General features: G+C 49.8%; 11 protein-coding genes across 11 annotated transcripts; 5 read left to right on the top strand and 6 right to left on the bottom strand.

The window, feature by feature from the left end:
- Positions 1–1,278: 1,278 nt before the first annotated feature.
- Positions 1,279–4,405, bottom strand: PG997_002531 (uncharacterized protein; the record flags this gene model as incomplete). The annotated part of the gene is made up of 5 exons (XM_066806846.1): positions 1,279–2,515; positions 2,614–3,601; positions 3,696–3,919; positions 3,973–4,067; positions 4,178–4,405. 5 exons carry the CDS (start codon positions 4,403–4,405, stop codon positions 1,279–1,281), a joined length of 2,772 nt encoding a protein of 923 aa, XP_066670464.1.
- Positions 4,406–5,065: 660 nt separating this feature from the next.
- PG997_002530 (uncharacterized protein) lies at positions 5,066–6,889 on the top strand (the record flags this gene model as incomplete). Its single annotated transcript, XM_066806845.1, has 1 exon — positions 5,066–6,889. One exon carries the CDS (start codon positions 5,066–5,068, stop codon positions 6,887–6,889), a length of 1,824 nt encoding a protein of 607 aa, XP_066670463.1.
- A 513-nt stretch (positions 6,890–7,402) lies between these two features.
- On the bottom strand, positions 7,403–9,833 carry PG997_002529 (uncharacterized protein; the record flags this gene model as incomplete). Its single annotated transcript, XM_066806844.1, has 9 exons — positions 7,403–7,496; positions 8,108–8,400; positions 8,463–8,647; positions 8,712–8,721; positions 8,803–8,866; positions 8,921–8,965; positions 9,232–9,377; positions 9,454–9,567; positions 9,648–9,833. The coding sequence occupies 9 exons, from the start codon at positions 9,831–9,833 to the stop codon at positions 7,403–7,405; spliced, it is 1,137 nt and encodes a 378-aa protein (XP_066670462.1).
- Positions 9,834–11,172: 1,339 nt separating this feature from the next.
- Positions 11,173–12,705, top strand: PG997_002528 (catechol O-methyltransferase; the record flags this gene model as incomplete). The annotated part of the gene is made up of 5 exons (XM_066806843.1): positions 11,173–11,530; positions 11,602–11,725; positions 11,782–11,987; positions 12,069–12,317; positions 12,392–12,705. 5 exons carry the CDS (start codon positions 11,173–11,175, stop codon positions 12,703–12,705), a joined length of 1,251 nt encoding a protein of 416 aa, XP_066670461.1.
- Positions 12,706–13,013: 308 nt separating this feature from the next.
- PG997_002527 (uncharacterized protein) lies at positions 13,014–13,619 on the bottom strand (the record flags this gene model as incomplete). The annotated part of the gene is made up of 2 exons (XM_066806842.1): positions 13,014–13,152; positions 13,180–13,619. The coding sequence occupies 2 exons, from the start codon at positions 13,617–13,619 to the stop codon at positions 13,014–13,016; spliced, it is 579 nt and encodes a 192-aa protein (XP_066670460.1).
- Positions 13,620–13,669: 50 nt separating this feature from the next.
- On the bottom strand, positions 13,670–14,026 carry PG997_002526 (uncharacterized protein; the record flags this gene model as incomplete). The annotated part of the gene is made up of 2 exons (XM_066806841.1): positions 13,670–13,960; positions 13,991–14,026. The coding sequence occupies 2 exons, from the start codon at positions 14,024–14,026 to the stop codon at positions 13,670–13,672; spliced, it is 327 nt and encodes a 108-aa protein (XP_066670459.1).
- A 96-nt stretch (positions 14,027–14,122) lies between these two features.
- PG997_002525 (uncharacterized protein) lies at positions 14,123–14,421 on the bottom strand (the record flags this gene model as incomplete). Its single annotated transcript, XM_066806840.1, has 2 exons — positions 14,123–14,216; positions 14,282–14,421. 2 exons carry the CDS (start codon positions 14,419–14,421, stop codon positions 14,123–14,125), a joined length of 234 nt encoding a protein of 77 aa, XP_066670458.1.
- Positions 14,422–15,100: 679 nt separating this feature from the next.
- Positions 15,101–16,141, bottom strand: PG997_002524 (uncharacterized protein; the record flags this gene model as incomplete). The annotated part of the gene is made up of 2 exons (XM_066806839.1): positions 15,101–15,978; positions 16,129–16,141. The coding sequence occupies 2 exons, from the start codon at positions 16,139–16,141 to the stop codon at positions 15,101–15,103; spliced, it is 891 nt and encodes a 296-aa protein (XP_066670457.1).
- Positions 16,142–17,985: 1,844 nt separating this feature from the next.
- PG997_002523 (uncharacterized protein) lies at positions 17,986–19,764 on the top strand (the record flags this gene model as incomplete). Its single annotated transcript, XM_066806838.1, has 5 exons — positions 17,986–18,039; positions 18,113–18,260; positions 18,322–18,381; positions 18,433–18,576; positions 18,662–19,764. 5 exons carry the CDS (start codon positions 17,986–17,988, stop codon positions 19,762–19,764), a joined length of 1,509 nt encoding a protein of 502 aa, XP_066670456.1.
- Positions 19,765–20,564: 800 nt separating this feature from the next.
- On the top strand, positions 20,565–21,014 carry PG997_002522 (uncharacterized protein; the record flags this gene model as incomplete). Its single annotated transcript, XM_066806837.1, has 1 exon — positions 20,565–21,014. One exon carries the CDS (start codon positions 20,565–20,567, stop codon positions 21,012–21,014), a length of 450 nt encoding a protein of 149 aa, XP_066670455.1.
- Positions 21,015–21,053: 39 nt separating this feature from the next.
- PG997_002521 (uncharacterized protein) lies at positions 21,054–21,269 on the top strand (the record flags this gene model as incomplete). The annotated part of the gene is made up of 1 exon (XM_066806836.1): positions 21,054–21,269. One exon carries the CDS (start codon positions 21,054–21,056, stop codon positions 21,267–21,269), a length of 216 nt encoding a protein of 71 aa, XP_066670454.1.
- Positions 21,270–26,208: the final 4,939 nt, after the last annotated feature.

The following is a 26,208-nucleotide window of genomic DNA, read 5'->3' as shown; positions in this document are numbered from 1 at the left end:
CTTGTCCAAGATGCTGCGATTGACGGAGCGCGTGTCTGACCTGACCTCCTTTTTCTCAAGATCTGCCCCTCGAAATGTCTTAAGATCTGAGACCGGTGTGGTCGTTGGACTCGAGTCGGGTTGCTTGGTCAGACAGCGACAGTGTTAGGAAACTTTGTTTAGAAACAGCAGTGAACAAGGAACGATCTGGGGAAAGCGATGATAGCAAGTGCAACCGGGCCCTATCTATATAGCATACCCAAAAGTTTCCAAACGTTTCACCGACACCCGTTCTTCAAACTTTGTTAATGTCGCCTATTGCGGCAAAGCCCTGACGGGACGTCAGGTGTTGGTATCATCAAGGTTTGTCGAATAAGGCAATTCAGGGAGCTGCATACAATGATGGGGTGATTGCGATGCTAAGTTTCTGCCGCTGGACGAGCATCTACCGTCACTGCGCATCCCTGGCCAAAGTTTCTGCTGTATTCGGCATTCGTTTGTAGGCGCGCAAGGGTGCAGTTGAGAGACGCCCGCATGTAAACGAGCAATTTCAACTCCGATTGGCCCCTTTTTGAGGCTCTGCGGGCCAGTCCGAGCGACAATTGAGTTCACGCCATCTCAAAACAACGCGATGCCCGAAAGATTAATTCCTGTTAAGTTTAAGTTTATCACCTAAAAGGGACAGCCCCTTGTCACGTTGCAACTGTTTTGCCGTATCGTTAGCTAGAGTCCAAGACACCAAATTCTTCATCCCTTCATCGCAATCAGCCACAGACTTTATGGATTCCTCACCCCACGGGGCAATCTGAAGAACGCCATTTGTAAGATCTGAATAGTGATGCTGATCGACTTGCTTTCCCGCTTTCTGAAGTTCGTGGCCGTATTCATGCTCATGTCTCTCATGCCGGGCGAGATGTATTGATGAGCCGGCGGGTAGTTCTTACTGGGAGCACGAGGCAAATAGTGGCCCGAAAACGAGAAGATGCCGTTACCTGGGTAATGTTTTGTCGAAGTCGTTCCCAGGAAAATGAGCACCAGAATCGAAACCACCCAAATTAAAGATAGTATGGGGCATCGAAAGACAATCTGTCCTCCGCTCCTCGTGAATGTCCACCTGCTTGCCTGTGTGTAACTACGGGTTGCCGTTGAGGAAGTGACCACTTGGAGCCTATTGAATCCACTCTTTCCAGTCCGTATCTTCCAAGTCCAAACGCTTCCACTCTGGGACCCAATTCTCTTCATATACTGTCTCATGTGTTATGCCCGTCCGCACATCGACATCCAGATCGCTGTTAGCTTTCATACGAAGGACATCATCCAAACCCAATGGCCTCCCTCTTCGAGGGAATGCCACATGAGGTACTGGAGCACCTCTGCCCGCGGTTGCGGGAACCAAAGGTCTACTAGTTCATGCAACGAAAACACATTCTTGGTGTGGCTATCCTGCACGATAAGATGCGACTCTAATCTGGCAGGCAAAAGGCCTCGCCGTAGGATCACATGGTTCGCGGGAGGTTCCAAGCTATCAATCTTCCAATAGCAGCACTTGTTCTCCAAGTGGCGAGTGATCTGAAACGAGATATCCGGGCTGGCACCGTAAAGCAGAAAAATGCGGATGAGTGGCTCAAGGGGTGCAGTGTAATGATCGTGATCACCATCTCGGGCACCCCAAAAGCCGGACCACACAAGCCTCCGCCATAGCTCGGGGGAAGAAAGGGTTTCCCACATTCCGTTAGGGGACGTGTCTCTTGTATCTTGGCACCACTCCCTGAATATCCGATCGAGCGTATTGAAAGTCGATTGCTCAGGAGAATCTTCCCGTAAACCAGCAAGGGCATGCCATAACTGTAACTCCAGCCCGACTCTAGGCAGGCTCGTTTCAGAGGACCTGCTACTTTGGCATTCTTGTCGCGACAAAGCCAGAGCTTGTTGTACTAGATCGGAATTAATGCCGGAACACACAGCCAGTAAAACAGCATCAGCAACGGTGCAGGCTCTAGAATAATTATCGGTTGTACCTTCAGGCACTCCATGAGTCACATGGTAGCCGGAATGGGCTCGTGCCGTGCTGATCTCGACGACATGTGGGATAAAGGTCTTGGTGATCCTGCTTTTACCAGAGCAGGATATCGAAGACTGGTCAAGAACGTCAAGCAGCTCGTGCTGAAATTTCGAAAGGGCAAGGCTGCTTCTGGTCCCACTGGTAGACAGATTGTGCGAACCAAGGTTGCCCATAGGGGGGTCCAACAAATAGAGTGACACAGTGTGAACGCCATGATGGTGTTTGTCACCCGTGCGGAGAGGAGCTTCGAAATAGTCTGGATCGGGAGTGGTAAACTTGAGAGTGGCAAGAAAGCTCTGACTCATGAACTCGAGCATGTCAAAGCCCATAGCAAGGGCATCAATACCTTCGGAGGTGCGATCATGGACCAGGAATCCGAAAACATCTCGATGTACGAATCGAAGTTCGTCCTCGTCATTGACTTCAACAAGCCCAAAACAACGACTCAAGATCTGCTTCCGAGCCCTTCTTAATCTGCAGTTGCTTTCTTCCTCGGTTGTGGACCGGTGCTGCCCTTTTGCACGAAATGATGGTCCTCGTCGTATTCGTCGAGAAACGAGCACCGCATTAACAGCAAGGCCTTGTAATGGGTGCGAAGTCGACGTTGGTGCTCGAGGACGAGCTGCAATGTCACCATGGCTCTGTGTCGCTCGGACTCATCCAGTAGGCATTGCATGGAGGTGAAGATGTATTGGAATAAGTCTTCAACCTCGACCGGCAAAGACGCTATCTTCTTGGCGATGTCCACAGCCGACAGAGCAGACGTAAGTGACTCTTGCACTGTGCCTAAAGCCAGCGTGGCCCAAAGAAACACGCCCTCTGATTTATGGGCCAGTTCGTAACATGAGCCAAGAACTTTCTCTTTGTCTTGTCGGGTTTTCAGATCCTGAACGGTCTCCAAACCGTCCTTTATGCGAAATGCGATATCTCGGCAATTAATTTCTTGCAGCGTGAGCTTGTGACAAGGCTTGAAGTTTTTCTGAAATTCTGGCCATTCTCGACTGGAAACACAAAGTTTCACATTAGGCACACCCAGGTCGTTGATGAACTGGACCACGTCTTCTGGGGCTTCCCGGAGCTCGTCCAAACCGTCGATGAAGAAACAGAGTTTCCGAATGTCAGACGTCTCCTGGCTCCCAAGGACAACGTTAAGCCCCTCTCTGATCTCTTCATGACTGTCGTCGACCATGTAATGCGCCTTGATGCTTTGCCACTGGTGTTCAAAAGCGACTTTGCACAACTCGGGGGCCTGTTGAAGGATGTGATACAGCAATGTCTTCACCAGGCCTCCGATCGTATTCTGGATCCCAACTCCAGGCTGCCAAGCGAAATATTGACAAACGACAAGGCATTTTCCCGCAGCCCACTCTCTTAGACCATCCAGTGTGGCTGGGTGTGTGCTCAAGTATTTCACAAGAGTAGATTTGCCGGCCCCCGGCTTCCCGGAGATGTGAAAAATAGCCCCATCGAGATTAAAAGGATTCTTTCTCGACCACGAGATATAATCAGACCGGGCCTTGGTCATTGCATCGAGTGTACCACTATCGAGGTGCCCGCTGTCTGGATCCCAGGTATCATGTGACGGCGACTCGAATATCCAGGAAAGCGTGTTTGCGTGAGCTGGGGGGTATGTCGGAAAACCTGAGACTCATACTTTTGTCTTCCAGGTGCTTGAGTATGAGAACCTGCCCAGCCTTCTCAATCGCATCGTCCGATTGAGCCAGCAGCACCCGAACCTGTTTCATCGCGATCGGCTCGAGTGAGCTAGCAGCGATCCCAGAACGGAGGAAATCCGTGTTCCTTGATAGAGATTGCATCTCCAATTCACCGATGTCCCCAGTTCTGGCGATATCGTCGAGTCTCTGACCCAGCATGTCACTTGTTGCAATTAGTACCAAGGTCATACAAGTCGTGATTGAGGCACAATGTACTTTGCCATTATCTGAAGCTGAAGTGTTAATATCTCCTGATACTTTCTGAGATTTTTCTCCAGCTCTTCCATCTTTTCTTGTTCTTTGGCCTGAGACTACGGAGTGTAGCTGCAATGTTGCTGCGACGGGAGTTCAGGGTTCTTGATTTGACGTCGTTAAGCAGCGCTAAAAGGTCTGCTGACATTCCTTCGCATTCATTACAGACGTCGAGAAGAGCCTTTTCGTTCTTGGACATGTTGGACGGGGTACTGGAAGGTTGGAGTCGAAGCGATATTGTTTCCATGCTCTCTGCTAGGCTTTCCAGCTCTGCATAACTGTTGCCTGCCGCCGACGTGGATGTGTACATGCCTTTGGCACTATTGAGGACCTTGACGGCGAAACCGACATATTGGACGATATTGCCTACCGACCCAATGGCAGAAAATGGATCCATGTTGCATGATACTGTACACCCCAGTTGATAGTGAATGACGCTGAGAATGTGTTTCTTAGAGAGGAGGGGACGAAGCTCTCGGCATTCAGGAAGGCTCTGCGATTGCTTTTAGCAGAGAGGGGTAGCTTCACTTGCGTTATCTTCATCAATCAGCCGTGCTTGATTGGTACGGCAAACTGATGTGTGACGAGACAAGTGTGGCTTGATTAATAATGAGGATCTGCGCAGTTGGTTTGCTTACTTCGCCTGCTTTTTTCTATTTTTCTATCCGTAACTATTGGCTCCATATGGTCAGGGGACATCGGACAGGGGCGAGGAATTGTAAGGACTCGGGAGGCCAATTGACTCTTCTTTTCGGCCGACTATGATGCCGAGTTCAACATCACATTGAACACTTCAAATATCAAATAACGGAGGCTTCGGCCATAACGCCAGAACTCGAGTTATACTCACCTATGCCGCCTGGTGGGTGTCTAGGGAGTTGTAGCCTAAAGTCCTGCGCCATAAAAACCACACCTACGTGATTGGCAATGTTTAGCCGTAAGTGCATCAAATATATCTGTCGATTTGTTTTTTAAAAACCTAACGTCAGTCCAATGAACGGATCCAATTCATTTCGCACGATTGATTTAATGTACCATATATAACTCGCGATCCAACATGTCGTCGACCGCTCCCCCACCCCCACCAAGCAGCCACCTGCTGAACTGCCCCACCGAGATCCTGATCGCCATCACCCGCCACCTCCCCAACCGCGACCTCAAAACCCTGCGTCTATCCTGCACCCGCCTCAAGGCCGCAGCGCCCCTGCGCCTCGACCGCGTCTTCCTGTCCGCGAACCCGCGCAACGTGTCCGTCTTCAACGCGATCGCGGCCGACGACGTCTTCCGCCACCAGGTGGTCGAGATCGTCTGGGATGACGCGCTCCTCGTGGAAGACGCGACCCGGGACTGGGACAGCTGGCTGGGCACCTCGGACGACGGCTTCTACTATGGCGAGGTCGACGACGCCACAGGTCGCCGCCGCGGGAACGACGACGACGGCGGCGAGGGCTTCCCCCGCTGGTTCGGGCGCGCGTGCAAGCAAAGCCTGGAAACCACCATCTCCGCCGACCTGTGCCGCCGCGAAATGGCGGACTGGACGACGCGCCCGATGCTGTGCATCTCCGAGTGCTGGGTCTACTACCAGGAGCTGCTTGCGCAGCAGCGCGAAGTCCTGCGCTCGGGGACGCACGTGCGCACCCTCGAGGACGCCTGGCGGCGGCGCCGGTTCCCCAACGCGCGCACCATCACCGTCACGCCGGCCGCGCACGGCCGCCTCTTTCATCCGCTCTTCGAGACGCCCATGATCCGCGCCTTCCCGCCGGGCTTCAACTACTTGATCCCGCGCGGCTGGCCGGTGTATGGGGAAGAGGAAGACGGCGTTCCCCGGGCCGAGGAGTGGGAAGATGACGGCGACGATTGGCCCGGGTTCCGCGCCGTGATGTCCATAGTTGCCCGCTATCCCGACGTCGAGTTGGCCGAGCTGCGCGTAGACGCCTTCGGGGTCGCGACCGGGCTGAACGTCCGGGTCTTCGAGGAGCCCTGCCGCGCCCTGGCCGATTTCACCACCATCGTCACTCGCCCTTCATTTCAGCACCTCCACCTCGACCTGATGGTCGGCGGGCAGGAGGGCTACGGGTGGGAAGCATTCACCCGGGGCCATCTCGCGCGTGCGCTCTCGGCTGCGAAGCTACAGTCCCTCAGTATCCGCACCGACGTGGCCGGCGGCTTGGTTTGCGACGGAGACGAGTCTCCTGTTCCCTTGAGAACCATATTCACGCCCCCTAGCCTGTCTTGCGTGCGACACTTTAGCCTTTCTGGATTCTATGTCCGCGAGGAAGAGCTTCTGCAGATCCTGGCCGATCTACCGCTTGAGGTGCTCGAGATGGTGGAACTGAGCTTTCTCTGGTTCTTCAAGGAACGCCCTGCAGTCACTCACAATACCACCAACACCAATCATAATAACCCCGTCACCAGTTCTTCCTTGAGAAATGGATTCTTCGGGCATATAATTGAGCTTCTCTATCCGAACCCCTCTGCGGACGGCATCCATGATAGCGACAACAACAACAACGTCAATAGTACCAACGAAATAGACCCCAACACCAGCATTGCCGAAACGAGACTGGAGACAATGGGTCAATTGCTGGAGCGGATCCGCGACGAGCTGCCGTGGCGCAATGTTAAGCTGACCATCGGCGAGCCCGCGGACCACGAGATGGACGGGCGAGCCCGCTGGGCCAGCGCGGACGACTTCCTCTACCGGGGCGGCGAGAACCCTTGCCCGGAGGCGTTTAGCCAGGGCACGAGAATCGCCTGGGGATTCGGAATTGAGAGGGATGTTTTCGACGAGTCGTATGAACGCCCATACGTGGAGTCGGAAGAGGCGCTGGGATACCGATATTGGTATGACGAGCTTCAAGCAATCAATTGTCGTCGGTGATTGTAGTTGGTGCTAGAAAACGAGGCCTCAGTACTCAATGAGGGAAGCAAGCTGGCTGAGAGGGAGGGGAGCGCAATTTAGTCCACCTATATTGGCTAGAATACTATGTCACGATTCGAATATGTAGTTGCACACTCAGGCAGCCTTGGTTCGAGGTCATCGTGGGATGGGCAGGTGGGCAAGATGCTACAACTCTTGTTTTCTGGCCAGAGCGGATACGGGGGATTTGCGTCTGTCTTGGAAGGGCAATATGGCATCTAGGAGCATGATCAGCCATCGTGATGGTCGTCAAAGGCGTGTTAACAGATCGAAGTGTGAGAGTCGGCCTCAGAGAGGAATACAGGCAGTAATGCCCCAACCCCCACCAAGCGTTTTAGCAGGCAAGCAGCCCCAACAGCTGCCCAGGTAAGTGCCCGCAGTGCCCTGTAGCGGGGTTCTTTGGCGCCTGGGGTCATGCTGCCCCGCCAGCCACTGGCATTCCAGGCCCTGAAATGACAACCACCATCGTCCCCTTTAGAAGCAAGAGCCAGCGTGCAAGCGACAGAGGATTGGTGCATACATGGACTGGCTGAAGGCGTTGGGCTCGTTGGTAGCGATGGTGTTAACCCTGGTAAAGGTATTAATAGGACCTGATTGACATGATTTTGCGAGAAACCATTCCGAGCTACATCTTTAGATTTCACGTCTCTTTCAAAAAATACCAGTTACCTAAGCCATCAACTCGCGCTTCTTGCTGGGCGGGGCGGAGTCGTCCGCGTCGCTGGTGTTGTCCTTGGAACCGACAGTTCAACCGCACTTGGGTTTTCTACCGGGGCCGGATGTATTAATCAGAACCCCCCTTACCCCCATTACCCAAAATCGCGAAAATGGCCACTTTGCCAATCACCGCCGCATCCCCTTCAGTAGCATGGCATAATCATATTGCGGTGTATGTAGTATTAACATAAGATATCGGGAATCCACTGCAATCGATCCGCAGTGTGGCGAGGTGATCGCGCTCCTGAAGGGGCGATTAAACAATGCAATGCATGTACGATAAATCACATGTAGACTCCTGTTCCTACGATATTGTTACGCAGCTAGGTGGCTGTAGTTCACGGCACAGACGGTTCATTAACCTCCACGCCCGTCCAATAACAGTGAGAGAGATTGAGAAATAAGCATATGCAGAAAAGAAGAGGCATCGCAGGCCCGCCCCTATTTCCTCAAGATTCGTACCTCGATGCTGGCCAGGGGCCGCCCATCCTCTTTTCCTTGCCCCAAGCATCACCAGGCTGACCTTGGCCGTATGTGACCGCAACAACCGTGGTTTTCGAGATACCATCCGTTGGCAACTGCGAGGCGCGGGTGTTGTCATCCGAGGCGTATTGTTGATGTCTACCCCTCGCGTCGCTTCCACCGTTCCTGTCACCGTCCTGCAAGCCTTTCTGGTCGCACGACAAGATTTCCTCCTGGCTTTCCGTCTCGGCGCGGTCCTGGCAGGTCGTCACCAGAAGATCGGCGTCGGGGTCCTGAATCCCCCTTTCTTGTTGCGGTGGCGCCGCGCCGGGCGCGACTGGCTCGACATCTCCACGTCGCCGGACCCGATGGTTTGGATGGGATCTTTGTTATCGTCGGGATGATCGTGATACCTTCGTCGCTTCGAGTCGTTGCTGGAGAAGGCGCGGCTGCCTAGGAGCTTGTCGCCTAGGGGCTTGAGGATGGGAATGCAGGTGGCTGTGATTAGGGAGTTGCCTTCGACACTGGTTGCAAGGTGGGCTGTCAGTATGGGGATGTTTATCGTAATGCACGACTTTCCATCAAGGAAGGAGGGATTACTTACACGGTCCAGACTATTAGGTCTGGGCAGTCATCTGTTTATTGCATTAGTTGAGTATTTTGTGGTATGCTGATCCGTAGGAGTTTGGACGTACATGAAAAGTCTGGGCTGGTAAACGTCGAGATCCGGTACACTTGTAGATGGCGATGATGGAAGCACTATTCTCAGGTTAGCACATGCTCCTTATGATCATTCGCGACAAGATCATTTACATAGAACCAATTCCCAGAGCCACACTTAGACCGATCTTCTTTTCGCTGTTCTCATTGTGTTAGTTACGGCTTATACTGCAAGTATCGTCAAGTGATTTCTCGTAAAAAGGAGTGGAGTGTGACGTACTGGACATCTGCAGCTTGAAAAGAACAATAGTCGGGTAGAGGGCCAAATATAAATCAACAAATGCAGAGTAAGCTGGCGATGATCCACGGTCAGCATTTATTCGCATTTCGGCAAGTCCGTAGCGGGCGTGAGGGGTGACGCTTACCACCGACAGCAATGGAGTATTGAATATGAATCCATTTACTGATGCATTTCTTCTCCGTTATCGATAGATCCCACTGCGACGAGGGCGGCGAGCACTGGAAAAACAGCGTAAAGATGGCGACGGTCAGCGCCGTGACGCACAGGCCCGTCATCATCCATAGGAGTATACGATGCCGCCGGCTGGGGCTTAGAAGGTGGCAAAGTAAAAAGACGACGGCGAGCTTGGGCAGGGCAAACGAAAAATGCCGGGGACGAAGCCGACCATGGTCCAGAAGATGACGCCTTCTTTCTGCGCCGTGTCGAGGAGGACGAAGTGCTTGCCGTTGCCGGATTTGACGGCGAGAACGCCGAAGGCGACGGAGACGTATCCACATAGCTTCAGAGATGGGCTTGCGTTAGCTGTGGGGGTGATCGGTGGGTTGGTAGGCGATAGACTAAGCAGATGGCTTTTCCTACCATTGAAACGAGGATGAGGTAGTCGTCGATCCTCAACTTGCCGCGAATAAACTGTCGTACATAGAGCCTGGCCACGGTGAAGATGGTCCCGATCACCGTGACCGTGATGATGGCGGCCAAGATACTCGGTCCCTTGTCCTGCTGAAGATACCAGTCGGGCAGTGGTGGCGCGTCGGGGGTAGACATATTGCCCAATGGTGAGAAAGAGCAAGCATATGCACCTCACTTTTCAAACTACTTAGGCATGTATTAGATGAATTCGCCCTGGGCTTCAGCCTCGACATCGGTAAGTTGAGGGGAAAGCAAGTCCGAGTGGCATTGATTCTTATAAATGGATGCAGTAGGTTGTGCAAGGATGCATGCGTTTCTCCATGCACGAGATCCCGGAGAATATACCGGCTTGCCACGTTTGCAGATGCATCGCGGAGTTCAATTTGGCCATTTGTTATGTGTCTACAAAGTCCATTTGATTGGGTGCGATACGCTCTGCCACTGCGTGGGATTTCCAGGTCGTCATGGATCGAGGGCAGCGTGGTGAAATACTGGCACAGTCACTCCTTTGCGTAGATGGTCTTGAAATCGATCTGATGGCAGTGGAACCACCACAAACACCCCATCGCAAATAATTCTCACCAGTCCCCAATGAAGGATGTTCGCTTGGAAAACAGTGCTCTTATCATTGCAGAACCGAGACGCTCGCATGCAGGTAGGGTTGCACCCGACCGCCCGCCCAGCCCTGCCGGATAGGAATCGGGGCTATGGCGTCCATGCGGGAAGGGCCACAAAACACAGGAGAACCACAATATTCGGAAGGATCGCAGTTAAGGTGCAGTGGCAGTGGGACACGCAATTTCGCTCGACCTCATCGTCAGACCAAACCGCCGGGTTCTCACCCCAAAGAAGCAGGACTTGGACACAGTGTGTGTGCACATCTACCAGCACCTGCTCCCACGTTTACCCCTGGAAAGTACCTGACGTGCCAATGAATGGGTCAATGCATCCGGGGAATCAATGTGGGCTGATCGGTACTCCTACAGCATGCGATTTCCACGACCATTGAGTCGTTTAAGCTCTTGTGGCATAGCTAGAAGAAGAAAAAAGATGCAATACCAAGCTAAACGACGAAGCAGAAGCATGCTATTATGCTGTCTATCATAATATCAATGGAAAATGCCGTTCTCATTGTGCCGCAGGTGGCAGGATTCTTTCTCAGTCGACTGGAGGTGGTACGACCCGTCCACCCGGCCGAAAATCACGAGGTGCATTCGGCGAGTAAGCGAACCGGGCTCCAGTTTCCCGGCAAGCCCACCAACAATGCCGTGGGCCCGCGGTTGAAGCAAATCAGCTCCCGTTCCTGGGAATCAAGCTCCATACCAGCCCACAGGGTGACTGCGAGAGACACTTCCAGACGCCTACTTTTCTCCCCCATCTGCCCTCTTGATCCTCCTTAGCACCATGTCTGCACCTTGCTTATAACTTACCCAACCAAGTTCATTCATCCCCCGCAAACAGTTACCTGACCACCATGGCATTCCCCAACGGCGCCTCGCCCGTGCCCGACGCATCCATTGCCACCTCCCCTAACGACCTACTTAGCGTGCCCGCCATCTTGGAGCAGATCTCGGCACAAGGAGCCTATCTATCGATGGCACCACAAGACTATGGCAGCCGGCTCCAGCTGCTCGCCAGCGCCCGAGCCCTGGTGCAGGCCCTGGAGACGCCGCGCGAGACCATGATCAAGCACATCTGGGCCCAGCCCGCGGTCCAAGTCGGCATTACCATGATGTACGAGGCGGGCGTTTTCCACGTCATGGCTAAGAAGGACGGGCCCATCACGGTCAAGGAGTGCGCCGAAGCTACCAATATGGACCCGAAACTTCTGGGTACGTTATATCTCGTGGAAACCCAACGTCATGGCTGCCGTGGGCTGACTGACGCATAAATCACTCTGCAGCCCGTCTAATGAGACATCTCGGCTCCATGGGCTACTTGATCGAGACTGGCGTGGACGAGTACGCCCTTACCAACTTCAGCCGGGCCATGTCTCTCCGTATTATCGGGGATGGATACCCTTGCATGTAAGGTCTTTCAGCATCCATAAGTGCCTATACCCCTAAAGCTGATAGTCCTCAAGCATCAACGGCCTCTTCAACACCCTCAGCAAGTTCGGCGAGTTTACCAAAGCCCACGACAACAAGATGGTGCTCAGCCACACCGACACGGCCCTCCGGTACGCCGAGAAAGTGGATATGGACGTCTTCACGTGGCTCCGGTCGATGGGCCTCGGCGCACACTTGAACAACCACATGGCCGGCTACCACCAAGGCCGGCCCAGCTGGAGTATGGGCTTCCTTCATCGCCTCCGTCGCCCCTGATGGCCTCCTCGGGTCTCGTGAGCAGGTCACTAACCTCATCTTACAGTGGACGCAAATGTCTACCCCGTAGAGGAGCGGTTGGTCAAGGGCGCAGACACCAGCGACGACGCCCCTTTTCTCGTCGACATCGGCGGTAGCACCGGCCACGACCCAGCCGAGTTCCTGGCCAAGCACCCCTGCCACCCGGGCAAGCTGATCCTGGAGGACTTGCCCGTGGTCATCGACCATATTCAGCAACTAGACTCACGGATCGAGCGGGTTCATTATGACTTCCACACGGAGCAACCCCACAAAGGTAAGAAGCTCTTTACCCCTTTTCTCCCTATTCCCCCTACCTGCTTTGTCGACTTTTAACCTCGCCTCTTGCAGGTGCTCGCGCCTACTACATGCACTCCGTCCTCCACGACTGGCCCGACGACGTCTGCGCCTCTATCCTCAAAAACGTCCTCGCCGCCATGAAGCCCGGCTACAGCCGGCTCCTGGTCAACGAGTGCGTCATCCCGGACCGCGGGGCGGACTGGCAGGCCACGGCGCTCGACGTCATGATCATGATCGAGTTCTCGGCGAAAGAGCGGACGTTGGCCGACTGGACGCGGCTTCTGGAGCCGGCTGGGCTGCGTATTATGAATGTATGGAGCGGGGGCGATGGGGCGGAGAGTTTGATTGAGTGCGAGTTGGCTTGAAAACCCTTGTCGATCGGTAAAGGGGCTGGCTGATCCGGGCGTGCCCAAAACGAATTGGTAAGGGATTAGTCATGCCTGCGACTCGCGGTACTCATAGACTAGAGTTGTATAAGAGTTTTGGTGAACCGATATATTAAATAGACGGGGATATCAAACCATGGTGGTCGTCGCAAAGTCACGCCTACGAGGAGTGTCTAGCTAGCCAGCGATACTGTCACAATACTTATCCAGCAACAAATCCAGCTCCTGCCGGACCCCACCACCCTGCACTTCGTTGGCATCCAGCACCAGCGCTTGCTCCAGGTCCGTCAGCTCCGAGAGCTTGCACAGGACGTCATGGAGGCCGTTTGGGGGTGACTCCAGATATCCTGGCACCCGCCGCCCGAGGTACAAATCGCGTCGTCATAATCACCACATCGGTCGCTGCCGGGCCTTACCGTGTCTTCTCTGTCTGACATATTGGCTGGTACATACGCTGTAGAGCTGTTATCCTGCCTGGTCGGCGCAGCAGCAGCAGCAGCCTGGCTTGCCGACTCTCCCGGCACCGGCATACAGATCACGGAATGCCTACACATGGACCGGACGATCTCGTTCATATTCTGAGAGATCTGGTGGGTGCTGCTGGCTTTGTCCGTGTCGCGATTGTTATTATTATGCCAGCTGGGGTCGCTCCGCAGTTCCAGGATCCGCACCACCTTGTGCCACTGGTAGGCACGCGACCGGAGCGGATGGCCGGGGTCGGCGTAATCCCCGAGGAAGCGGTAATACCAGTCGAATACGGTGGGGAGTAAAGTGCGGCGGTCCAGTTCGCCCGCGACGACCAGATCGGTCAGCGTCCGCAGGGCCGCGTGGTAGGGGTGATAGTGACCGTAGCGCGCCCCCGAGAGCTGGGCGGCGAACCGCAACGCCGACATGCCGACCTCGGGGCCGTGGCGGACACGACGGCGGCAAAAGCTACCGTGGATCAGAACAGGCGTGGATCAAGGCTCGCCAGGACAATGGGTTGCTGGTCGAAGAAGGACCGGAGCACTTTGAAGGCCTGGGCCGTCTTCCGCCGGCGCAGGGCCCCCTGGAACACGACCGAAATGTGGTACCATGTGAACAAGAGCTCAGTGACAGATGCCGTGGGGACCATGTCATGGGACCACCTGCGATTGCCGAAAGAACCGTGTATGTATACTTGGAGGTAATGACCACACTCTTCGGCGCGGCGGAGGTCGCTTCCGGTGGCTAGGTTAAGATGGATCAAAGTAGGCTGCGGTGGTGACTAGGCTTTGCAGGGGACCCCGGGTGCTTCTGCATCGAACTGATCGTAGAGCATCATGAGCGCTGCTTGTTTGGTTGGCGGCAGTCGTCGAATATAAGAATAGAGAGTGGAAAGGGTGACGTTCCAATCCCTGTCGTTCGGAAGTCGCTTCTAAATCATTTGTGTCAGCAGCCCCTTGGCCTCCTTGAAGGTGAGATTCTTCCGTAGCCCCCATGCGTGGATTCTTAGCTTGTACATTCGAGAGCTGGGAAGCACGTGTCAACGAAGACGCGCATTCCTGCTGCCGATAGGTATATGATGATGACTTACGTTGCATAGAATCCATATTCTTCTTGCATTGTGTGCATAAGCTCGCTAAGGGTATTTCGGCGATAAAGCCGGGAGATGGTACTGCGGTGATCTTCCCACTGGCTGGGTGTTGCCCAGCGATTCGTTGCATGTGCCTGCATCATTGACGGGCGGCAACCACCGCTCGAATCCTTGGCGAGCGCGGGCGGGCTGATTCGCCGATGAAAAAGGGGTGTGGTTGGTAGATCGCGTTGTACAGTAAGCGGAGCGCCGGCGGACTTGATATTGAGCTGTGGGAAGAGAGATAGCTGGCGGAGAGGAACGCACGCACCAGGAGATGGAATATAAGTATGTAGGCACAGCTGATCCAATCCTCGTATCCACTGGCAGACATGGCTGCGGTAGTTGGTGGATCGTAGCATCTTGTGTAGGTGCAAATTTGCGGCACAGCAGACAGGGGGCTGCGGCAGAAGTTCCCATGTCCTGGCATACTTCCTCTAAAAGTTCCTTTGGCCACCCGAGCACCGCAGCTGAATCTCTCGCTTGTTACGAAATGGCTGGTAATGATGGTGCGTCACGAATTGACTAGAACCACCATGGCTGATATGAGGCATTGGAATAATTCAATATTTGGAATAACAGGCCTTGGAATAATAGGGCATTGCATTTCGCACCACCTGGTACAACCAAGTATGTTCCGCGTAAGAAGGTGACAGTACTAAAGGTTCATTCCATTGAGCCTGTAGCTAGGTATCATGTAGGTAACATGGTGCAAGTGAAAGTAAGTACAAGTGGCAACACATTCGTCGGACGAATGCAACCGCGCAGCATGGGACAGCTTCATCTAATCCTCCTACTCGATTTCCTCCACTCTGCGAGATGCGTCGAGAACCTCGTTACCACGACCATCAGAACCGTGCATCCACCGTCCGACTGTGAGAACAAGACGCCCAAGCAGACAGACTGGATGCTGCAACGCAACTGAGTGAGACCGACCAGGGTGCCAGGCTCGACCGGCAGCGGCTTCAAGGTGGAGACAATCCTCATGCGACCCGGCTCGATGGAGTCGAGAGAGTAATTCAATGATTGCATCATCTTGTCAATGGTTTCTCGACGGTCCTTAGGAAATAGTGCATGCGGAAGAATCACGCCCGACGTGGTAGAGTTTGCAGTGAGGGGAGTGTTTGCGACTTCAAGACCGAGGATTCCGGATGAGTGGCTCTGTGGGCCATTGGTCGAGGGGCGTGAGGTTCTCAGATCACTCACGTGAGGAAAGCGTTGTAGCAAGCTCTCCAAATAATCGAGATGCAAGCCAGGCTGCATTCGCTTGTTCATCATCTCGGTTACACGCTTTTTGACCAGGGAATTAAGACGATCGCGCTCAGTCTTGACCAGCTTGTTTGCTGCCTTGACGCGGTCATCCTGTGCACTGCGGTTGTCAGAGTTCGACTTGAGCGACTCCGACACGGTCGTCCAGTGGTCGATTCTTGCGTCTCTCATCTTCTTCACCGAGGTCAAGAGTTTGCTGTGGAAAGTTTTGTGTCGTGGAGGGGCGTCAGAGATGTCAGTGTCCAGACAGAGACTGCTGAGAAGGAGACAGTCTTCAACAATCAAGGTATCACGAAACAGTTTCTCGGCAGTGAATGCTGGCGACTGGACCGAGATCTGGCCATGGATGTAGGTCTGGATGTAGGTCTGGGACACATTGTTCGAGGGCACTGGAGAGCCTGAGTCACCATTAGCATCACCCCAACTGTAGATGGCTTCATGTTCCTGTCGGAGCTTGTGCTAGGTGGGCGCCCGTCTCGAGGATACATCGGCTCGGTCAGGCACGTGGACGAACTGTGCCGAAGAGAAGGGTGACTTACCTGGAGAGGCCATCTCTGGCTGTGTTCTTGCAACTTTGGGTCGCGGATGATAATGGTGAGAGGCCCGTCTCTTGCGGGAGGGTGCAGGGGGAGGCAGAACGACCTCTTGATTGTTGTTGTTGTTGTCCATGATTGAAGGATGGGAGATGGTCTTGCCCGAGGATACTGTGAGTAGAGTGGGAGCAGAGTGAGAGCAGAGCGGGCAAGATGGGTCACCACTTTGGAGTTGAGTGGGCGGAGGCAGATGGATTGATGGGGAGGAAGGAAGAAGACTCGACTTGACTTGACAGCCAGGAAGCCACAGGTCGGGGAATTGTTTCCAATGGTTCCATCTATGTCTTCTACGACAGAGAATGGGCAACCACGGCCTGACGTTTTGAGGTCATGCGACACTAGTGTCATCGCTGCCTTGACGTGCCTTCTCGCCCTCGAATTTGCGATGCCATGATATGGAGTAAGTACCAAGTAACAGCATGCTGTTCCTTCCTTCGCCAGACAGATCGAACCCTCTGGACACTGACGTCTGCGGATCCCCGACGGGCCCTCAACAACAACGAGCACTTTTACCATTGGGAACATGCAGAGGGAAAGGTTAGTGTACTACTAGCTTGGAACGTTTCCAAGCGTGGCCGGGATGATACTACAATGTTACGAATCGCACAGGATCGGTAATTAAATCTACAATAAGGGGCAGGGAAGACGACCACTCGGAGGCGCTTTCGAGGTCGTGTCCTTGATGTTCTCGTTCGAACGGCCTTCTCGCGTTATGATGCCTTAGGTACCTAGCTTTGCTGGATGGGGTGCGTCCATCAGAGGCTGGGTGGACTTTGGACCTGGCCCGCGACGACAACTACAGGCTTTGCTTGATTGTGGAATTCGGCTTGTGCTAGGCGTTCTGATCACTCAATCTGGTTCTGAGATATCTGGTAGCTCTGCAAGTAACACAATGTTCGTGGGAAGACGAATTGATGCAATGCCTTCGTGGGCCGAGGATGCGGGAGATGAGTGATCTTTGTTTTACCGATAGTGAAGAGACGATGGCCGGCGATTTGAGCGGAAAGGGATACGACACTGAACAGCTCGTGCTAGGGACCTAAACTTGGGTGCATGTATGTATCACGGTTGAAGCAACTAGGAATATATGAGGATAGGAAAAGGCCAAGGCCAGGCATGCTTTCGAAGTTGTGTTGACGGAATGATGTTGAAGTTGATGGGTCTCCCCACAAAGCCCCGGGCCTTTTAGTGGGTTGGTTGTGGTAGCTCCCCAGCAGTTGGCGTATCTAGCGGGGTGTTTTAGCGCCTCGATGTGCCAACTGTACTGAGGTCCCGCTAATACGGCTCTGCCTAGGCAAAGAGCAATGTTCCATCGCCAAAACTCCAAGCAGTGCCCCCTGGCCAATTCCTAGCACCTGCAGCGCGGGCCGACAATTGCCCTCCTCGGCAGTGCAATGGCTAACAAAAACCGAGAATTTCTGATTGGGGGTTGGATATCCCCTGTGAGTCTGCAACAGCGTTGCAGTGCCGAGGCCAAGTTGGTCGAGGTTCTGGCGCGTCGTGCCATCGGCCGCCAACGTCTGCCCAGAGATGCCGCTCGATTGGGAAAGATTCCGCTTGGCGGACGGCGTTGTTTGGTCTGTTTGGATCTTGCCAAGGATCTGCGTCCAATCCTTGCTTGCGCAGTTGGTCGTCTCAATTCCGCATGGGGTTGTTGCTCCCAAGATGTTTCGATATGGCCTTGCGATGGGTTCTTGCAAAACATAATTACTTCATACACCCGCGACAGCATTGGCTGCGGGAAGTTTTGGAATAGCCGCAATCATCATCCTAATTATCATAAGCAAAGGCACAAAGGACAAGATGGGCGCCTTTGGTTTACTGGCAGCATGTGCCGCCTACTTCGTTGCCCCTTTGGTCAGTGTCATGGTCCTTCGCCCAGAACAGTGACTGCTAGCTTAGAGGGGCCACAAGCTAAAAGAAATTGCAGATCTTCCTACTGGGCTACCGATTCATCTTTCATCCGCTACGTCGATACCCGGGACCATTCCTAGCCAAAATCACGAACGGCTACGCTGGTTGGCATGCGGTTCGGAAGAACACGCACTTGGTTCTATACCGAAACTTCCAGCGGTTTGGTACTTGAGACCCCTGTTTCTAATATGCCAAGAGAAGCACAATATCTGACTCGATACCAAGGCCCGGTTGTCAGACAGGGACCACGACAGCTCGTGTTTAACACGGCCACTGCCTTTCATGGTGAGCACCCCTGCACTAGTCGTCCACATATCATTCTAACATCATTGTCAGACATCTACCTGAATCCCAGATTGGCCAAGGGCCAGGCGTACCAGGCCTCTCAGCTGACGGCCAAATACCCCAGCGTCATCAACGCCATCGACAAGGACCAAGCTCGCCGAAAGCGGAAGTACATGGCCCAGGCTTTGACAGAGCGTTCTCTGCGCACCTTCGAGCCCACTCATGATCGGGCAGATTGACATCTTCCTGCGACAACTCCTGATATCCTCGCGAACTTCAGAAATCGTCAACATGACCCCACGCTGCGAGCGCCTCGGACTTGACATTATCGGCCTGATGTCCTTTGGCTACCACTTCAACACCCAAACCGACGACAGCCACCGCTTCCTCCAGTCGGTAGTCGATGGGATGTCCTACCGCATCAACATGTACATAACGTGGCCACTTCTCAAGCCCCTGGAGAGGCTGTTCATGTTGTTCGGCGCCCCAAAGCTCCTCAAATTCCATCGACTCGTGCACACTATGATCAAGACACGCATGGCCAAGGACAAAGACGCCCATCACGACCTCTACGCCGTGCTGGCGGATCACCTAGGCAAGGGGCAACAGGGGCTGTACAAGGGTGAGCTGTGGCCCGAGGCCATTTTGTTTATCCTGGCCGGCGGCAATACCACATCGGCTGCCATGAGCGCCGCGTTCTTCTACCTATCCCGCAATCCAGCGGCGTACTCTACGCTCGCGGCCGATATCAGGTCTACGTTTAGGTCAGGACAGGATATCTGCTCCGGCGAACTGCTCAAGAGCTGCAAGTACTTTCGTGCCTGCATCGATGAGACGCTCCGCATGTCGCCGCCACCGACGGGGACCTCGTGGCGCCAGATAAATCCTAAAGATAAGCGCAACGAGCCATGGATCGTGGACGGGCACGTCATACCTCCCGGAACGCAAGTGGGCGTCCACCTCTATTCCCTTTTCCACAACGAGGACTATTTTCCGGCTTCGTACACCTGGACACCCAAGCGCTGGCTCGATCCCCCTGGAGAAGTCACCACAACACAAAAGAAGGAGGATGGGACCAGTACCCATGAGGCCATGCGAAACGCCTTTCACCCATTCCTCGCTGGAGATCGTGCTTGCCTCGGTAAAGCGATGGCCTACCAAGAAGCAAGTCTTACGCTGGCGCGGACGCTGTGGTACTTTGACTTCGAGATCGCCCCAGGCGCTGCAGGAGAACTGGGCGCAGGAGAAAGGGGCCGCACCGACGGGAGAGGCAGGACTAGTGAGTATCAGATGTACGATATTTTCGCGGGTCAGCACGACGGGCCCAATCTGGTGTTCCGACCTCGTGTGGAGGTATGTGGCGAGCTCGAGTCGGAGTTTTAACGGGATAAACTAGTTATCCACGAGTGACCAAGCGGTGCAGACAGAAATCATGCATGAGCCGTTCTGATGAAATGATAGTTGAACGAGCATTGCTAAGTGTGTATGCTAATGTCCATACCATGTTTTAAGGGAAGGATCAAGCTAGGAATATTTGTAAAGTCAAATCACTATTCGGATGTTTTGAAGGGCTAGTCAGTTGTCTGGTATGCAGGGATAAAGTAGGTGCATCCGCTGCATAGAGTTCATCTAGGGTCAACTATATAGAAACGATAAAGATATACTACTTGGCACGCATTTTCGGGGAACAAGAAAAGGGAAATGTCGGAGATGCAATGTGAGTCCATATCATCGAAGACATTAGAACCAAATGTATTAGGGTTGGGACTACCTTCTCTGCACTGGAAATTTCGTTTCTTCATGCCCCATCCCGAAAAGTCGCGCTTGTTTCCCCAGGTTACAACTTGCACGTCAAGTTGGAGTTACGCTGCAGCACAATCTTGATCACTAGTGACGATAGCTGCATATGGCCATCCCTGGCGCAAAAGGGATACAGTAGTCGTTTCGCTAGCTTGCTCGGTACTGTTACTATCCGAATCGGCACATGATGTGACATCAAGAAACGTGCCTTCAACAGAACCGTAGCCTGGGGTGGCACCGCGTACTTATAAGCACGTCGCCCTGGTTCAGGTCACAATACCTACCCTCCGGGAGCTTCATTTGATCACACTTTCAATTGAAGCATGCATGACTTCAAACAGCCACAACTCAAACCCTGATACAAATACCACCTTCGAGACGCAATGTTGAAGTCTCTGGGACTTGCGGTTTTGTCCACGCTCACCACTCTGGGCATCGCCACCCAAAATGCCCCTCGATCTGCCGCAACTGATCCTTCGGGCTACGACCCGCGCGACGTGTACTACAGAGATGTCGTCATCGTCGGGGGCGGCTCCTCAGGGATCTACAGCGCAATGCGACTGCGGGACCACGGCAAAACTGTCATGACCCAGGCCCTCTTTGCGGCCACTGCCGAGCACTATGTAAGCAGCTTCCACGAAATTGGTGTTACTATCTTATTAGTCATCTTCAATGCCGCAGCCAATGCCAACGTCGGCCTCAACGCTGACCTGAACCTGCGCGATACGCTGAGAGACGGTCGTGCTCAAGGACACGCAAGTGAACTTCACAGTCTCCAACAGCCTGAGATGTACTCTCCACGGACATCGAAAGCGAGATCGAACTGGAGATGAACGACAAGCGAATCGGCGGGTACGCTCTTCAAGGGTTCCATGTACGACGGCCCCGCCGTCGTCCTCTGCCCGCTCTTCTTCGAGGCTGGGCAGGAGCACCTCGCCAAGATGAAGAAGAACCTCGACAACGAGAAGAGCAATCAGCACAACGCGGACGTCATGGGAGGCAAGGCGAAGCTATTGCTCCACGAGATGGCCCATTTATCTGCTCTTGTGGGCGAGAACGATGTTAGGTCATCCAATTCAGGGGGTTAAAGAAACACGCGTGTGACTTGGGCGAACCATAGTCATTATCGAGGACCAAATCTGTAGCCCGCAAGCTCTCGTCCGGAGAGACAGGGTTTACGGTATTTGGTTGGTTCAGAGAATGGCGAAGAGTATGAAGTGGCGTCGAAAATATAGCGAATCGACTACTCGGTTAACGCGACGCGGGACGCGTCGGCGTTAATTAGGCCTCGAGCTTCGTACGACGACAATTAAACCCCCGGACGCGTTTTAATCGAAAAATCGATTATTAAAAAATCTTTTATAAAAATCCCGACGTGTATCGCGCGTAGTTTATTTTTATACGGAATATAATTTATAAGTATAAGATTTAAAAAGAGGATATTTATAATTTTAATAAAACCGGTTTTTTTATAGGTTAAATCTCGTTCGAAATAATTATTACTATCTTCGATTAACGCGGAAAGCTTAAGGTAGTGCAGTAAAAGAACTAGGAATGGGTTATAATTATTTAAGGCGTCGGATCGTTCGGTTACGCTATCCCTTCGTATATTATTTTCGCCGGGAAAACCCATCTCTTTTCCTAGTATAAAAACAGCCTATTATTAAAAAACTAAGTGATCGCAGTTATAAAAAATAGTTAAACTATTAATAAAATAAGCGAAGATTAAATTTAATACTTTAATTAATATATTAAGTTTCGTACGAAGGGTTATTATCGCCTTTTAATATTAAACGGCTACGAAAGCCACTACTTAACCGCTTTCGAACTTTATTATAAAAAGAACTCGATTATTATACTTTATATACTTATTTATTCGTTGTATAAGCTTTAATCTTTTAATATCGGCTGTTTTCGTGCGTTAAAAAAGTTATATAGGAAAGAAATCGAGGGTTTTATACGGGCGTATATTATTTATATTTTAAAAGAAGACTTTTTACCGGCGTTTTTAAAAGCGTTTTAAGCGATTTTTATCGTTTTAAATATATAGGGAGGTTTTCGAGGAATAAAACTCGTTTAATAAGATTCGAAATATATTATTTTATAATTAAATATAAAGCTACGTATTTTAACACCTTTAGAGACGTTTTTTAACTTATTTACCATTTAAGAATTAAAAACCTTAAATAATTTAATTAAGGCTTAATTTTAAACTAAATACGTTCGGAACCGTATTTTACGGTATTAAAATAGCTCTCCGACGTTTATTTTAGCTGAGCTTAATTAGATTACGAAAGATACAAAGTAGGTTATACTCCGGCTCGCTCTTTTTAAAGGGTAAGGTAAGCGCACTATAAGAGGTAAATAAAATACTTAGCCGGCGCCGCCGTACGAAAAAAACAGCTATAAAATAAAAAATTACTTCGTATATAAAATAAAAAAATTTATAGTTTTAAAAAGACGTTAATAAATAATTATAGAATAAATCGCGCCGAAGTAATAGTCGTATAAAAAGGCTTAAAACGCGCCCGCGACGCTATAAAATCTATAGGGAACCCGGATATAATACGCGCACCTATTAAAATAATATAAAAGTGTTTAATAAAAACGATTTTAAATAGTTTTAATTAATTTAAAGCGTTATAATAGAATTAATTATACATTATTATACGACGTTTAAGAAAGTGGGAAATTAAACCGTGTGAGAAATTAAACCGTGGGGTACGTTATACACTTTTATTTTTATTTTTATTTTTATTTAACGTGGTTTATCACTACGCGACGTATATCACTTAGCGACGCACTTTTTCCACTTTTCGACCTTTTTATATTAATTAATTTAATTATAACGCTTAAAATTAATTAAAACTATTCGTTATTTAATTCCTCGCTTAATTTTATATTTTTTCGTATGTTCGCGCATTGTGACCTGTCTCGCCGTAAATACCACAGCGCCTTTCACCGGTCGCCCTCCGCTTTAACGAACCTTTATTTTTATTTTTATCGGGCGTTAAACGCTTCCCTTTTGCTTTTTCGTCCTATAGCTGCTGAGATTTTTTAATAATAAGGGCCCTTTAAATTAAACTCGCGACTTTTTAGCTCTCCGGCGCTTAGAAAATATTAAATTAGCTTTTTTTAATATATATATCTTATCGCGTATAAGGGTTATTTTATAGGCTATTTTGGTTATATTTTTCGTTATTTAGTTTATTATATTTAAAATCGGCGTCGGAAAGCTTTTTTAATAAGTAAATACCCTTTTTTAATATAAATAAAGTGCTTAGTTATTTATTAGGGGTTAAACGGCGTTTAAAGGTCGTAGGTATTAGCCGTCCCCGGACGGGATAGGTTAAGTGTAGGCGTCCGGAGACGTATATTTAGTTTATTAATTACCTCGTTGAGATTATAAGGGATTAAATTAAAAACGTTAAATTTAAATTTAATATTATTTCCCGTAAAAACAGCGAAATACGCGGCCTTAAAAGCGATAAAGAACTTAAGCTTCGTGATGTAATTTATCGAAGCTTTAATAAACAGCTCGATTTCTTTTAAATAAGCACGCTTTAAAACTAAATAAAGTGTTACATCGAATAGCTAGAGTAAATAAAATAAATAAAGAGGCATACCGAGTATAATAATATTATTATCTTAGTAATATACTTCGAATTCGGTCGAAATATAGCTCTCGTAGTTATCGATAATTAGGAGGCGGTGGGAACTTTCGTCTACGTTTTAATATGTTTATCGAAGTGTTTAATTTAATTTAAGCTTATCTCGTTATTAATCTAGCTATTAAAAGTCGGCTTAATCACTTAGTCGCCCGGTAAATCGGTTTCGCGGGACTAATTCGCGAGGTAATATTAACTTTAAATAATTAAAAACGGCGAAATATATTAGCCTTACGAATTAATATATTTAATCGCCGTTACTTACTTTTAATTATTAAACTAAACCGACTTCGCTTTTTTATACCGCTCGGCGCGTATTACGACGAATATTAACCCGATTATATTTATTATAAAGCCGGTCTCGTCGAAATTTTAAATATCTTCGTCGATAATCCCGTATTTCGCTTTTATATTCGCGACTAGTGTAAACCAGCCGAAAATAACTTTAAAATTTTCGCAAAGAGCCCTTTAGTAATCGTACCGACGATTTATTTTAATCTTTAGGTCCGGGTTACGATCGATAAAGCGCCTAACCTAGTGCTTACCGACGCGGTCGCCGCCGCGCGACGCGGTGAGGAGATTGGCCATATCTTTTACACCAGCAAGATCGGGAGGCATCCCTTGGATATCTAGATTAATTATATGCTTGCGAAGTACCTCCTTTTAATTGGATTTAGTTTACGTCGTTTCGGTCGGATTTTACGTTTTAAAATTCGGCCGTGGATTCGATAGCGTAAAGTTAATTCGTGTATATTATAAGCTTTTATTACTGCTTTTTAGCTTATTTAATTCGGTCCGTTTCGTGTCGTTTAAATTATAGAAACTATCCGATTTTTTAGGATTAATTAGGCATTATAATTATAGAGGTATTACGCGTTAAAGTGTAATTATATTAAAATTAAATTTAAATACGTCGTTAAGTAATATACGTCGCGTAATAGTAAACCACGTTATACTTTTCGTTATTTAGTTTATTATATTTAAAATCGGTATTAGAGAGTTTTTTAATATAAATAAAATATTTAGTCGTTTATTACGGGTTAAATAACGTTTAAAGGTTATAAGTGTTAATTATCTTTAAACGCGACGAGATAAATATAAACGTTTAAAAACGTATATTTAGTTTATTAATTACCTCGTCCGGGTTATAAGGTATTAAACCGGATACGCTAAATTTAAATTTAATATTAATTTCCGTAAAAATAACGTGGTTTACTATTAAGTGGTCCGTATTATTAAGTGGTCCACCCTTACTACTTCTCGACCTTTATTAAACTTTAACGCGTAATAACTTTATAATTATAACGTAATCCACGGTTTAATTAAACACACGGTCTAATTAAACACTTTCTTTTAATTTCGTACAACTTATATTTTATGCCTTATATTTTTATTACCCACGATAATAAATTAATAAAAAGAGAACGATATACAATTAACGCTCCAAGCGCTTTAAAAAACCCTACATTACGCGTACGAGCCGCAGCGCGAATATATAATGTCCCCCATATAACCTTACGTTACCGGCGTCGCGGTAATATTTTACGACGAGATACGTAATCGCTAACGTAGAAGCTTACAAATTTCGAAAAGTAATTAATCGTATAATATATAATTAATTTAAATTCGCGATCGTTTCCGCCTTAAATAAATAGTATTAAAAATATAGCGAATCGATTATTTAATCTACGCGACGCGGAACGCGTCGGCGTTAACTAAGCCTTTAATTTCGTACGACGATAACTAGATCTCCGGACGCGTTTTAACCGAAGAATCGATTATTAAAGAGTCCTTTACGAAAATCCCGACGCGTATCGCGCGTAGTTTACTTTTATACGGAATATAATTAATAAATATAAAATTTAAAAAAAGGATATATATAATTTTAACGAGACCGGGTTTTTTATAAATTAAATCTCGTCCGAAATAATCGTAACCACCTCCGATTAACGCGGAAGGCCTAAGGTAATATAATAAGGGAACCGGGAATAGGTTATAGTAATCCAGGGCATTAAATTATACGGTTACGCCATCCCTCCGTACATTATCTTTGCTAGGAAAACGCACCTCTTTTCCTAGTACGAAAACAGCCCATTGCCGAAAAAACTAGGTAATCGCAATTACTAAAAATAGCTGGACCACGAATAAAAGAAGCGAAGACTAGATTTAACACTTTAATAAACACACGAAATCTCGTACGAAAAGTACTTACCGCCTATTAATCTTTAACGGTTATAAGAGCTACCACTCGACAGCTTTCAAGTTTTACTATAAAAAGAACTCGATTATTATACTCTATATGCCTTTTATTCGTCGCATAAGCTCTAGCCTCTTAATGTCGGCTGTTTTCGTGCGTTAA

This window comes from Apiospora hydei (assembly GCF_038363865.1).
Source record: "Apiospora hydei strain CBS 114990 chromosome Unknown utg000004l_segment0_segment0, whole genome shotgun sequence".
Lineage (NCBI taxonomy): Eukaryota > Fungi > Ascomycota > Sordariomycetes > Amphisphaeriales > Apiosporaceae > Apiospora > Apiospora hydei.
The sequence above is the reverse complement of the archived record's forward strand: the minus strand, read 5'-3'. Positions and strand labels throughout refer to the sequence as shown.